At 46.4% G+C, this 13,709-nt stretch overlaps 1 protein-coding gene across 1 annotated transcript in view; it reads right to left on the bottom strand.

Annotated features, from left to right (window-relative positions):
* Positions 1-11,896: 11,896 nt before the first annotated feature.
* LOC118233160 (RNA-binding protein MEX3A-like) overlaps positions 11,897-13,709 on the bottom strand; it is an 8,651-nt gene continuing 6,838 nt past the window's right edge. Inside the window, exon 2 of the mRNA XM_035428543.1 lies at positions 11,897-13,116. Coding sequence (XP_035284434.1) covers positions 11,954-13,116 — 1,163 coding nt within the window. The 3' untranslated portion in view covers positions 11,897-11,953. The remainder of the gene's footprint in view (positions 13,117-13,709) is intronic.

Here is a 13,709-nt window from a genome sequence, read left to right as displayed (position 1 = left end):
TTCAAAATGCAAGGCCGTGTCGCTGGGCCTCGCCGGAAAGCTCAGCTTTGAGACGGAAACGCGAAAAGCCGTCAAAGTTTATGCTGTCATTGAGCAATAAGCACTAAAACCGGGCTTGTGATGAATGCGGTTTGAGATTAAGCCTACGCCCAGGAGGGACAGCGCACTCCAGAAAGCGCGTAGCACTTTTAGCCACTCCAGCTCCTGCTAATAAAGTCTTGCTAGCCCCTCGGAGGCTATGGTTCTGAACACTAGTGTGCTCCTGGTAAGACCTGGACTGGCTGTAGCTGCTATGGACCTGGAGTGCCGCATGTGTCCCTGTAGTCTGGGGATCTCCGACTCCAGTCCTCTGTGGGGGGGGGGGGGGGGGGGGGGGGGGGTCGAAATTGTGAGTGGATCAAATAAAGCAGTTGATTGTAGTTAAGTCCCCTCACCTTTTCTTTTTTTTTTTTGGGTGGGAGGGGGGTCGAAATTGATTTCCAGATTAAAACATTTTTTTAATATATATATATAAAGGTGACACCAGCAAACCCTGTTCCTGCCTGAGGCCAGACTTGGCCCCCACCCCCCAAGTCACATGATGTAGTTCCCTTCCCACCCATTACCTAGTGTAAACACAGAATGCTTACTGATTTTTAAATTGAGGGGTTTTTATTGTGAATGTTAATGTATATGTATATGTGGCTTCAAATGTGTACATATATTATATATAAAAATATATAATAAAGGCATTTGTTAAATAAATGGTCTTTGGTTTCATCTCTTACCAGCATGTGTGTGTGTGTGAGGACCAAATGAGGTCACGGGTTCCAGTCTTTGGTGGGACAATACCGTTGGGCCTTTCAGCAGGGCACTTTAACCCCTTGAGGTGTGAGATCACAAATATGATGTAAAAACCACTCCCGTTAATCGAAAGCAATGGAGTTCTAGAACTCCGATTTAGGATTTTTTTAAAAAGCATTCCAAAAAAAAAAAAAAACCTGTTCTTCGAAGGGTTAATCCCAGTTGCTCATTTGGTAACCAAGCAACCGCAGGGGTGTACAATCTTATCTGAAAAGGGGCCAGAGCGGGTGCAGGTTTTTGTTTTAGCCCCAGCGCTAACACACCTGATTCTACTTATCGAGGTCTTGATTGAAGAACGCGATTAGTTCATTAGCAGAATCAGTTGTAGCACTGCGGGGCTAAAACAAAAAACCTACCCCCCCACACTGGCCCTTTTCAAATGAGATTGGGCACCCCTGAGCTATTGTACTAAGGGAGAGATACAGATGCAGAGTTTGGCATCTGATCTAGAGAAACAATATAATTATCTCTGGATAAACACTTTTTTGTTTTGTGAGTTATGTAGGATTGTGTGTTTATATTATATATATATATATATATATATATATGTGTGTATTTTTTTTTTTCTTTGAAAACTCAAACTGTACCCCCTCCCCACAAAAAAAAGTAATGACGACATCTTAAAACTCAAAGAAACCTTTCATAATTTCCTTTTTTTTATTAGAAACATTTACAATACATCTTGAAACCATCTTGGAAAAAAAGTACATGATACCAAAAAAACTAATATTTATAGAGTATAGATGTAAAAAAACAAAACAAATTATCAAATAAAAAATATATATACTAGTACATAGGCAAGAATATAAAATTCAGTGATGTGCACACAACATGTGGTGAAGGCAATGCTATAACGTGGTTGAAAGAAGATGCAATGCTTTTCACTGTTGTCACAGAAAACCCATGGGGTTCAGCAACCAGCTGCCCCAAATGAAAAAAAAGTATTAAAAAAAAAATTATATTCATCTTTATTTATTTTTTTTTTTGAAAAAAGCACTGAGACCACTACGAGATGGATACCTTCCATAGAGCCGGAAGGTTCAGAGAGCTACCGAAGATGCTAAGACTGGAATGGCCCCGCCTACCCTGCCATGCCCCGCCCCCTTCCCGCCCCTTCTCCCCTTCTGAATAAGATGGAGCAGTCAGGCTAGGAGGAAGGTCTCAGTCCCAAACAGTAGCTGAGTTCTCATTTGGGCGGGGGGCGGGGGGTGGGGGGGGGGGGGTGAGGGTGACACGCTAAACGCGCGCGCGTTCTAGCGCAAAGAAAACGAGCCCCACGGCGTCTCTTTCTAAACGGAGAGAGACGCCTCGGTGGGATCTTCCTCCTTTGCCGCTCCTGTGCTAAAGATGGAGGGTGTCAATAAACTCAGTCCCGTTTAACCCTTCAAGGTGTGAGGTCACAAACGCGATTAGAATGCTCTTAACTGAACATTCTCGTGCTGACGTAACGATCACTGCTGGGAATTTGAAACTGGAGTTCTAGAACACGGACTTGGAATTTTGTCAAAACATTCCACAAGCAAAAAACCTGCTCTTCAAAGGGTTAAATAGCATACAGGAGAGCACTGGGGTAAAGAAGCACCAGATTAGCCAAAATCGTTCTGGTTTTATATTTGGGTTCTTATTCCGCACCTCAGGCACACGTGACCCTGGCCACAAAAGGTGAGGCTGAAGTCAGTTACCGTGCCACACCCACGCCGTGAACACCTTGTCACGAGCAAACTATTTTTATTGATTTCAAAAAAAAAAAATAAATTTTGTCACTCTTACCCCACCCCGCAGGGACTAAAAACCTCCTCCTTTACCCGCTGCTATTTATGCCAAGTCCTACATCAACCAAGAGGGTTTCTACATATTCACTCACTATGGAAATCTACCGAGGAGAGGTGCCCCTGCAGTGCCCAGTGCGTTCGGCTGCACACGGGCCTGCAGGGCAGCGCCCTCCCGCCTAGTCAACACTACAGGAAAGGTGTATGGATGCGTATGTGCGGTACGTATGCGTGTAATGCGTGTTTGTGCTTGCGCCTCTGTCCACCACACATCTACTACTAGGTCTCGCCGCTTTCCCCCCCCCTTCTCCTCCAATCGGTTGAGGCCAACGAACGGGCTCCACCAATCGAGGAGGAAAGCGGCACACTCACGCCCCCCCCACTCCCCTCCCCCGATACCCCAAAGAATTATGGGAATATTTCGCTTGATTTATTCTTTTGAGTCTAGAGTCCAGGTGGATAATTGGGGTGGATTAAGGCTTCAATTTTTATTTTATTTCTGTGAGTAAACATTCTTTTTTCACTTTTCCAACTTGTTTATATGGTTTTTTTTTTTTTTTTTTTTTAAATCAACCATGTAGTAGATGTATGTTTGTGTGCATGGATGTGGGATTAGCCCACAAGTGATCATGAGCTGACAAGCCTCCATCACACACTTAACACTTATCTTGCTATGGTAGTCAGAAACTGAAATCACTGTAGAGCAGAAATAAGCATTTAATACCACAAATGTTTCCAAAGACTGGTTCAGGGGGAAAGAAAGTTATGAATAATCTATAATCTTCACTCTTTTCATTAAAGATTACAATAGCAATATCCTTTTACAGCAAAGATAAATATAATATGCATTTTTGGTTCACTGAGATTAAAAAACAAAATAAAAAAAACCGTTAAAGGGATCGAGCTTTCAATTCTTTTAACTTTTAAGCTAACAGCCTTACTTTAGGCCGAGAGGCTTGGCTCAAAATTGACACTTGGCATGTTCTCATCTGCGACCTTAAAAAGCAGATTCATAATTTTTTGTGCAGCTTTCAAAAATGGAAGCTCCCCATTATGTGCCCTGAAATGAAAGTCGGACAATAACGTTTTCAGAAGTCAGGAACATGTGAAAGAACTGGTCTAATTGCGCATTAAGGCAAATGGAAATAAATTCAATACTCGCAATTTTTTCTGAAGTAGTCAGACAATTTACTCAAACCACTGACTGATTTAAAAAGGAAGCCACCATCTTCTTGTACGAACGATTAATGCAAGTGCTATTAGGACGATGCGGGTCTCGCTCCAATCGCAGAGCTTCCCATTTCTCTGACAAAGTAATTTCACTGGACTTGGTTGAACTCTTGCCTTGGTTGAGCTTTTTGCACAAGGCAGGAGTCTATTCAATTTTTTTATTATTATTATTTTTTGCTTTCCAAGAACACGCTAACAGAAACATAGCTACCGTCATTCAGGATTTAATCCACCGAGTTGCCATTTCATTTTCACAGAGATGACCATAAATGCCCTGCACGTGTTATATGAGTGCTGTTGCTACACAGAGGCCATATGGTACACTCAGTGAAACAAAAATGCCGTAAAGATCAGTGTATTCGGTGTTCACCCTAAATTTTCTACAAAAAATGCATCGGACTGCCTTTCAAAAATAAAAAATGAAATAAAATACACAGCTAAGATTAAAATATTAATCATGAACATATATAACCCCTTATTCTTGTAACAGTGAAATATAAATAGTCTGAATGCTTTATTTAACCTTCATAAATAAAACTTTTTTATTTTTATTATTTTTTACTAAAAACCAGCTTCCTGTGTTAGAAATATATTAAGGAATTTGTAGTAAAAATGTAGGAGTAACCTCTTAAGACATTTTTTGCTTCTTTTTAAGTTTTTATAAATATCATCCAGATAACATTTTTTCTTCTTATGACATATAGTAATAACCCATGTTAGCAAAATAGAACATACGAAACTGTAAAATTTAGTTCTCATTTTTGCTTTCTATAAATGATTATGGTGGCAGAAGCCAAACTTATTCTGTGGTTATATCTTTTCATACACTACGGTCATGAAAAAAAATAGTCTTTGATGAATGATTTGTAGAAGGAAGGAGTGCACTAGTTTTCTGGACTTTTTTTTTTTTACATTCAAATGCATAACTTGTGTAAAAGTTGAGACTGATCCGAGTTTTCGCCCTTTGTCCTGTGACACATTACATGAGATACAAATTGTTCTTCCATCATCGTTCTACAATCACGTTTTAGCCGCGGCTATATTGTACAGGAACTGCCTTCCATTGTCAAGGAGAAGGACATCTGGTTTGGTAACACGGACGTTACGCTGTGGATTTCGCTTCCTGTCGTATGGACGATCGTGACGTCGAGTACAGGGACGGAGCGGAAACGGAGACCGCTGCTGGGAAAAGCAGATCACCGCGATCAGTAGATGAACCGGGAGAACAGGGAGATGGGTTGCCACAGGAAGCGGAACACCCCATCTTTATTCCCTTGGAAAACTGCGGAGAACCATAGGCAAACTGCGGAGTACCGGTGTATTGGGTTGGCACAACCCTACACTAAATAGGTTTTTCGGGGCTCTTCTACACAGAAGTATTCTCCCCCTTTAGCCAAACAGCACCAAGACTATTTAGATTTAGTTTTAATAAAAAACAAATGGAAAAAATTTTGGATCAAAGAAGTATTAAAAACTCCCTCCCCTCTTTTTTTTCGTAAAAAAGTCAAAACAGGCTAGCCCTTTGGAGGAAATTCAACAGGAATCATCCACATTTGCTTCAACATCGCATACCGAAATTTGCATCATGTATATAGTGCAATGCCGATTAATTGAGAGATTATTTTTCCCCAAATCAATAGAAAACTGCATATGCCTAAACGACCGTCTTGGATATCATTTGTTAGTCTAAGACTGAAATCTTTGGGAGAGGTTTCTCTGGTCTTAGAAAGGATACGTAGGGATGTGTATGTGCCGTTTTAAGTGAGATGTGGATGCACATTATGAAAGTATTGCATTGGATTGTATTGTACAGTATTGTATTGTATTGTATTGTGTTGTAGAAGAGAAGACAGAAAAATACCAAATAACGTTCCTCTTTAGGAAGCACTGTAAACAAATACCAATCATGCAAGGCCCAGAAAATTAAAAACAAGAAAGAAACTTCAGCCAACTAGAGGAAATAGCACATTGGATAAAACTCATGAACAAAACTGATATTTTTTTGTTGTTTTTTTTTTTTTCCAGAGCAGAAACAAAACAATTAAGCTATTTAAAAATAAAAAAAAATTAAAAAAACAGCATAAGCCACGAACCTCATCTGTTTTGAGAATTCTTGTCAGAATTCTGTGAGAACTTCAGGCCAGGTTTATTTTCAAGAATATTAAGTTAGGCTTAAAAATAAATTATTTATATTTTAAATCCTCTCAATCTTTTCACTTTGAACTCTTTGGATACTTTTGTTCACATTTATCTCAATTTGTTTTGCAACCAAGAATAAGGAGAATGCCATTATATGTAACATAACACTAATGGTGAAATAATAAAAACAATATCGTACATCAGACAAAATATATTTTAAAAAAATATTTAAAACACTGAAAATGTTTACAATAATACCTTATCATATATCACGTTATTCATGATAACTATGTCATATACTTTACGAACCGTATATTTAAGATATTCTTCATAAATAGGAATAATATTTAATAAATGTGTCATAAATGCTACTTTCCTGTATTGGTATGCTTGGCTCAATGGTACTTGAAAAGGCATCCATACCTACTGTCTGTAGACATAAGGGACAGGGCTTCAATAGGAGGGCTGGTTTTACATAGTTATATAGTTAAAATAATTAGTGCAAAAACAGAAGACCTGACATATTAAAATAGGATTTTCTACCTCGAGCTGCACGGACGGGTCATAATGCACCTGTAACTGAGGTTACCAAAACTCTGTCCAAGGTTTTGACTTAAAGGGGTTTTTTTCCCCCCCACAGTGAGTCCTTCCAGCCATTTTGTTTCTTACGGTAGTGTTGCGTTTCTCACTGTTTCAGTAGTAACCAACAGAGAAAAGTGAGAGTTTGGCTCTTTTAACGAGAGCTGTGAATGCTTTCATCGGTCTCACCCCACAGGAGCCTAGCAACGTGTCGGAAAACACAAAATTATTTTGAAGCCACCGTGCGTGGTAAATAATCCTCAAACAATACCTGCTGAAGGAAAGTCTTTTTAAGTGGTTGCGTGAGCAGAGCCAACCATGTTGCTCTTGCTGTATTTCTTAAAACCTTCTCATACAGATATCCACACCAAGTGTACTCTCTTAACCAGTGAGGTTCAAGTCAAACCAAAATATAAAAAATTAATACAACCCGGTACCTTAAAATATCAAAATATACTAAAGCAAAGATATATATATATATATATATATATATATATATATATATGCAAATACATGAGCGCTGGAAACATTCTACAAATCACCTTCTTTAATAGCCATCAAATACTTGCGTACATCTACAAATCTAATCACTTAGTGCGTCTTATCAGAAACAGTAAGCAGTCTACAGACAGAGAAAATATGACTAGAACAGACCAAAATATGGCCTCTATTCAATTTAACCGAGTAATGATTTGTTCAGAAACTCATTCAAGCAAGTGTTACTTCGCTAAGTAATTACGCAATGTGAGTATCTATTGGCTGCCTAAATGTAATACTGCCTAAGACTTGCTTAAAACCATTACTCAAATATAATGACAGAGCAAATCATGCTGAGATTGAATGGGTGCCTGATATTGCAGAATAATGAAAGTAGTGGTTAGTTTACTGATGTTTCTACATTATTTATTAATTTTTTCGTATTTCTTTCCCGGTTTTGATGTACGTGCACACTATTTTACAAGCTGTTGGCAGAACTACACCTGCCAAATTTTGGGAGGTCACGACAGATCCCCAAATTCAGTGCTTGTGTCATATAGCTACTTCCTTTTCACTGGAGGTCAGCTGAACTGCGAGAGAAATGTTAAGTGCATCAGTATTCACTCTCAGCGTTCACACACTGTCAGACTTGTGCTCTTGGAGTCACACATCACCTGCAACGGGTGATTAAGTGATCGAGGAAACTATTCTGGCCTTTAAATGCTCGGTTTTCAATCTGGACTTATTGCTTTAAAGATACATGCAGACTTTCAAAAAAAATATGAACGAATGAATAAAGACAAACAAGTTTTACATTTCGTCTAGCAAATGTCAGATTGATAACGCTTCTCTCATCGCGGAGCGTTCTTAAAAAAGGCTTAAAAAAGGGAATTCAGAATTAGTAGTTTGATCAATCAACCTAAATACTATTTCAGTGCCGGAAGTTTATTTATTTGATTTTTTTGAAGTTCTCCTAAACCCGGTCCGGAGCGGCCTTTTTCAGTTTTGGCATCTCCAATAGCCAGCATAGCACTAAGAGGAACCGACGTGATTGTTTTGGTCACTTTTAACATATCAGTTGAACCAATCCTAAAGCGGCAGGATACCCAGAATACATTCAGAATAAATATTTCATTACAATTATTATAACTATTATTATTATTACTATTATCAAAGTTAAAATTTAAGCCAAAATCTGAAAGTGTCAAAAGAGTGTCTAAAGCGCCAGAAAAAAGAGAGAGAAATTCTCAACTGGGGGGGGGGGGGATAATAATTCACATTTTCATGTTATTAAAACATCTATATAAACTCTTAAGCATCCTCCGCCGTCCTCTCTACGAGGACCAAGGAAGGCGAAGGCCTTGTTGCGGGCGCACACGTTGTGCAGTCCGTTTGCACGCGGAGCAGGTGAACCTCGTCAGAGGAAGCGTGAAACCAGCTCCTGGCACCTTCGCGCTCCACTGTGGAAACGAGCAAGACATTCTATGAGGGTTTTTTTTTTTTTTTAACGTGACTGGATGTTTTGGTTCTAAACATTTAAAATTTTAAGGTGCTTTCGTCGTGTTGTTTGTCTAAAGTATGAAAAACAAAAATCGGTGGGGTCAGAATTGGCCAGCCACCTTGCCTCCATGTAATCCGTAGATAAAGAAAGAAAAAGAAGCATGTGACAATAATTAAACAAGTCCCTTCCGAATTATTCATAATTCTCGTGAAAATTACACAAAAAAAATTAACTGTTGGTGATGGGTTGTTTTCATCGAAATACCGGTGACTGACTGTAGGGGGCAGCCGTCGCACTTCAACTGTAATCTCAACTGAAAATTTTCCCATCTGTAACCACAACACATAGGCTTGCGTAACTGAAGGGGCCATGGTAAAAGTAGTTAGTCACATGTCACATGGAACTAAGACCACCATTGATTATGGGCACTACTAGACGACCTCTCTTTCTCTCTCTCTCTCTCTCTCTCGCTCTCTCACTCTCTCTCTCTCTCTCTCTCTCGCTCTCTCTCTCTCTCTCTCTGCGATCTGCACCAGAGACCTCGCGGCTTGGGGACCTTTGTGTGCGGCGCTAAGCCATATTACAGACTACAGACGCCTGACGCTCACCACAGACACGGCCACGCCCCTCTCTCCCCTGCAGACACCCCGCCTTTCAATCACACGCACGCGCGTGCGCGCACACACACACACACACACAGAACACAAAAAAAATCCCTCTTCCCCCCCCCACCCACCTCCTTTTGCTGAGAGTAGCCCTGTTTTTTTTAACCCTTTCTAACCCCCCCCAAAAAGGCTCCCCCCTTTCCCCCGCCTTCCCCCCTTTTCCGCGTCCCTGCATTCCTGTGGCGGGGTCTGAGGCGAGCGAAGGGTGCGTAATTCGATTCCGCGCGGGCCGGGGCCCGGGCTGAGAGACGCCCCGGGCTTCCCTGTCAATCACGCTCTTCTGATTCCGTCCCGGAGCTGGGAGCCGGGGCCTCCCATTGGCCGCCGGGCCGCCCTTTACATTAGAGGAGCCATCTTGAGAAGGCTCGGCCTCGTGAGGCTCGCCATGAACTGGGGCTGCGCACAAACTTCAATTTGCCCTCTTTCCTCTCTCTCTCTCTCTCTCTCTCTCTCCCTCTCTGTCTCTCTCTCTCTCTCTCTCTCTCTCTCTCTCTCTCTCTCTCTCTGTCTCTCTCTCTCTCTCTCTCTGTCTCTCCCTTTTCACACAAACACACACACTCTCTACCTCACACAAGCAGACATGCAGGCTGACCCCAAAGTTTCATATTTTACATATATATGTGTGTATATATATGTGTGTGTGTGTGTGTGCATACATATACACACACACACATATGTTTTCGCAATGTATCATTTATAAATTATTCCGATTTTTGTCTGTATTTCTATGCTACCTTCGTAACATAACACAAATAATAAAATGGAGACCATTTTATACAATACATTGGCATGCCAATAAAATGTCAATTTTGTAGCCCTTTCACAATAGCAATAGTGTTAATCATACCTGTGTATTGCTCTATATGGTGCGTCTTAAACGCAGAAACAATAACAGTCTCTTTGTGTGATTCTCTCTTTTTGTATTCACGGTCAGCCTCCAGTCGATAGGGGCTGTTGTTTTTTATTTTTTTTTTAAGTCTGGCCGCGCCTGAAGCCTCGACGTCGGAGGACAAAGGACAGCGAGCCTCCCATGGGGAACCACTCAGCGCCGAGCGAGAGGGAGGAGCCTGTGCCTGCCCCTCCCACACACACACACACACACACCCATGCAACCTGCTGTCTGTGCAGCGGAGAAGGCGTGTTAACGGACCGTGCCAAACGACTGACCGCTTTCAGCAGGACGCCCCCCCCCTCCTCCCCTCCCCTCCCCTCCCCTCCCCTCCCCTCTCCTCCCCCAATCTGTGCCTCAGCACCCCCTTCCTACCCCCCCCCACCCGCAGTCCACACCTGGGTGTCGTCTATTTCACTAATGACCGTTTACTCACTGGGGGTGGAAACTCCCTTGAAGAGTGGGGGGGGGGGGGGGGGGGGGGGGGGGGGGGGGGGGGGGGGGCTGTGCAGCCAGAAACAACAACAAAAGGGGGAGACAGGGGTGACGAGATGGGGGGAATTCTCCTCCCAAAAAAGGGGGGATAAAAACCCCCAAAAACCCAAAAGCACTGCCCCCCCGTACGAGAGCAAAGCTCCTGCCCACTGTGAACCACCACACCGATGGTCCTGCAATCTGTCGTCCCGTACGGAAGGGGGGGGGGGGACCCGAATACAACGACCCGCCCTTCCCCTCCCCAGGTTCTGAGTCGCGTTAAACGGCACAACGCGTTTCTACGGTTACGAACGATTCCATGCGTTAACAACGGCCATTCGTTTCAGTGTGCCGCCCCCACCCCCCCCCACCCCAACACCCACCCCCCCCCCCCCCCCGAATGGGAACGCGCCCTGTCCGCGGGTTTTCTTGGACCAGACCGGGGCGTGGGATGGACCACGCTCCACCGCACAACCTGGCGGCTCCGCCCGCCAGACTCCACCGGAACAGCCCGACCGCCATCGACCGCACCGAGCTCTTAGACCCGACCGCCATCGACCGCTCCGGGCTCTTAAACCCGTCCGCCATCGACCGCACCGGGCTCTTAGACCCAACCGCCATCGACCGCACCGGGCTCTTAGACCCGACCGCCATCGACCGCTCCGAGCTCTTAGACCCGACCGCCCGACCGCGACGATCCTGTTCACATGAACCGCATGGCATCGCTCGCGGTAAATATTTGTCCGCGTACGGCGTGTTAGGGTGTAGATGCCGAATAATTGGGAAGGGTGCTTTTTGTGGGGTCCAGACTGGACCCTGTGGGATAGAGTAAAGCTCACCAAACCAGATGAACCCCCCCCCCTCCCCCCCCCCCCCCACGCCAAATCAACCGCCCCCCCGCCCCCCCCCCCCCCCGCCCCCCACGCCAACCCCCATAAACTCACATTATGACCAAGAAAATCATAGACAAAATATAACCTTCACATTGCTTTTCCTATAGTATAACAATCAAGAAATGACAATAAAAAAAGAACAAAAAATTTAAAAACAATACTAGACAAAAGCTTTAACACAAAACGATGTATAAAATATATAAAAATGAAAAAATGTAAGAAATATTTCTTATATTTAGTTGTTTTTTTTTGTTTTTCAAGTGAGCAGTGGCTAAAATATCTGCTCGTTAGCAATAACTTTTTGCTTTTCTGAGGGGGCAGAATTAGTAAAAATGGGGAAAGAATCGTAATAAATCTTAATAATCTTTTTTGTTTTTTTTTAAAGAGGCAAGCACGAGGAACGGAAAAGAACAAAAAAAAGGGGCTGGGGGGTTGGGGGCGGGGTTTTTGGAGCGGGGTGGGGGCGGGGTTTTTGGAGCGCGGTGGGCGGGGCCTTAGGAGAATATTCGGATGGCCTGGGTGACGGGGGCGTGGCAGAAGGGGCACTCGGGCTGGCCCAGCTCGCAGACGCGCACGGCGCACTCCATGCAGAAGAGGTTGTGTCCGCAGGGCACCAGCGCCGCCGTCACCTTGCTCTCGAAGCACGTCATGCACTCCCGCGAGGAGGCGGGCGGGGACTCGGCCCCCGGCCCCGCCCCCGGCCCCACCCCCGCCAGCCGCCCGGGGAACCCCATGCTGGCCGCGATGGGCTCGCTGTGGGCGCGGCGGGCCTGGGCGTGGCCGTGGGGCGGGGCCGCGGGGCAAGGCTCGCCCAGGCCGGGGGAGAGGCGGGCCAGGGGGAGGGGCAGGCCCCCGAAGCTCTTGGAGCGCTGCTGGGGGTAGTAGGCCGGCGCCTGCTTGGGGTAGTCGGGCTGCGGGTCCCCCCCCCAGCAGGGGGCGCCGTCCAAGCCGATGTAGGAGCAGGCCTTCTGCCCGGACGGGGGGAAGTCGCTCTTGCCGTAGATCCCCACCCCCCCTCCCCCTCCTCCTCCACCTCCACCTCCTCCGCCGGTTACCATGACGTCGGAGAAGTTCTGGCGGTAGCTGCTGGCGAGGGGCTTGCGCGGGGCCCCCCCCTCGCCCCCCCAGGCCGGCGGCAGGCGCGCCCCCCCCTCCGGCCCGCCGCCCCCCCCGCCGCCGCACTCGCCGCCCAGGCAGTCGTTCTCGTTGTTGAGGTCGTGGAGGCCGCCGGTGCGGAAGGCGATGTGCGACTCGATCTCCTCGCGGGCGCGCTCGGCGTTGCCCGGCGACCCCGTGATCTCGAAGACGGGGTCGCGGTCGCGGCTGGGCGTGACGATGTAGGTGCAGGTCTGCTGCTGGATGCGCTTGATGGTGGAGCCCTTGGGCCCCACCACCAGCCCCACCACCCGGTAGGGCACGCGCACCTGGATGGTGGTCTGGCCCGGCAGCGGGGCCGGGGGCGACCCGTTGAAGGAGCCGCCCAGCTTGTTCCGGGACGCCCGGAGCATGGAGAAGTGCTCGGCGGCCGAGATGATCTCGCGCCGCGCCAGCGCCACGTCCTCCTTCCGCCCGGTGATCAGGAAGACCGGCTCCTCCCCGCGCACCGGGGTCTTGATGTAGGTGTTGGTCTTGGCCCGCAGAGCCTTGATCTTGCAGCCTGCGGAGACCAGGAGAAAGAGAAAGAGAAAGGGAAGGAGGGAGAGAGGGAGGGAGGGGAGGAGACGGGAGAGGAGGACGAGGGAGGAGGACAAGGGGGGGGGGGGGGGCGTATGAGAAAACTGTTTCACGAGCCGCTAAAACACCTGTGGCTGGCGTTTCCCGGAAAAGAGGACGCTCGCTACACGATTCTGAGTCGCCCGACCGGGATCGTGTCTCAAATGTAACTATAAATACAGGAAAATAAATAAACAAATACAGGAGAGCGCAAAGTCAGCTCGCCGAATGCGGCGAGTGCCGCGCAGCGAACCGAACCGTGGGAGAGGAACACGGTGGGTTTCGGAGGTTCGGGGACGTCTCACCGAACGGCCGAACTCCCTCTCGGCTCGTCGCAGTCGCTCCCTGTTCCCCGTTTCTGAGCGCGAGCGACGGAGTCGTTTACCGCGATTGAGCAGCCCGTCTGTCGCACGCTCCTGCAGCACAGCCGACCTGACGGAGCTGCTCCGATCTGGTTGTGCCTCGTCACTGGGGTGGGAGGGTGGGGGGTTGGGGGGGTGTAGGGGGCGAGGGCAGCGCAGCTCCGGTTCACGCACG

The sequence above is a fragment of the Anguilla anguilla genome, chromosome 8, assembly GCF_013347855.1.
Source record: "Anguilla anguilla isolate fAngAng1 chromosome 8, fAngAng1.pri, whole genome shotgun sequence".
NCBI classification, from domain to species: domain Eukaryota; kingdom Metazoa; phylum Chordata; class Actinopteri; order Anguilliformes; family Anguillidae; genus Anguilla; species Anguilla anguilla.
Note: the sequence above shows the minus strand (reverse complement) of the source record. Positions and strands in the feature narration are given on the sequence as shown.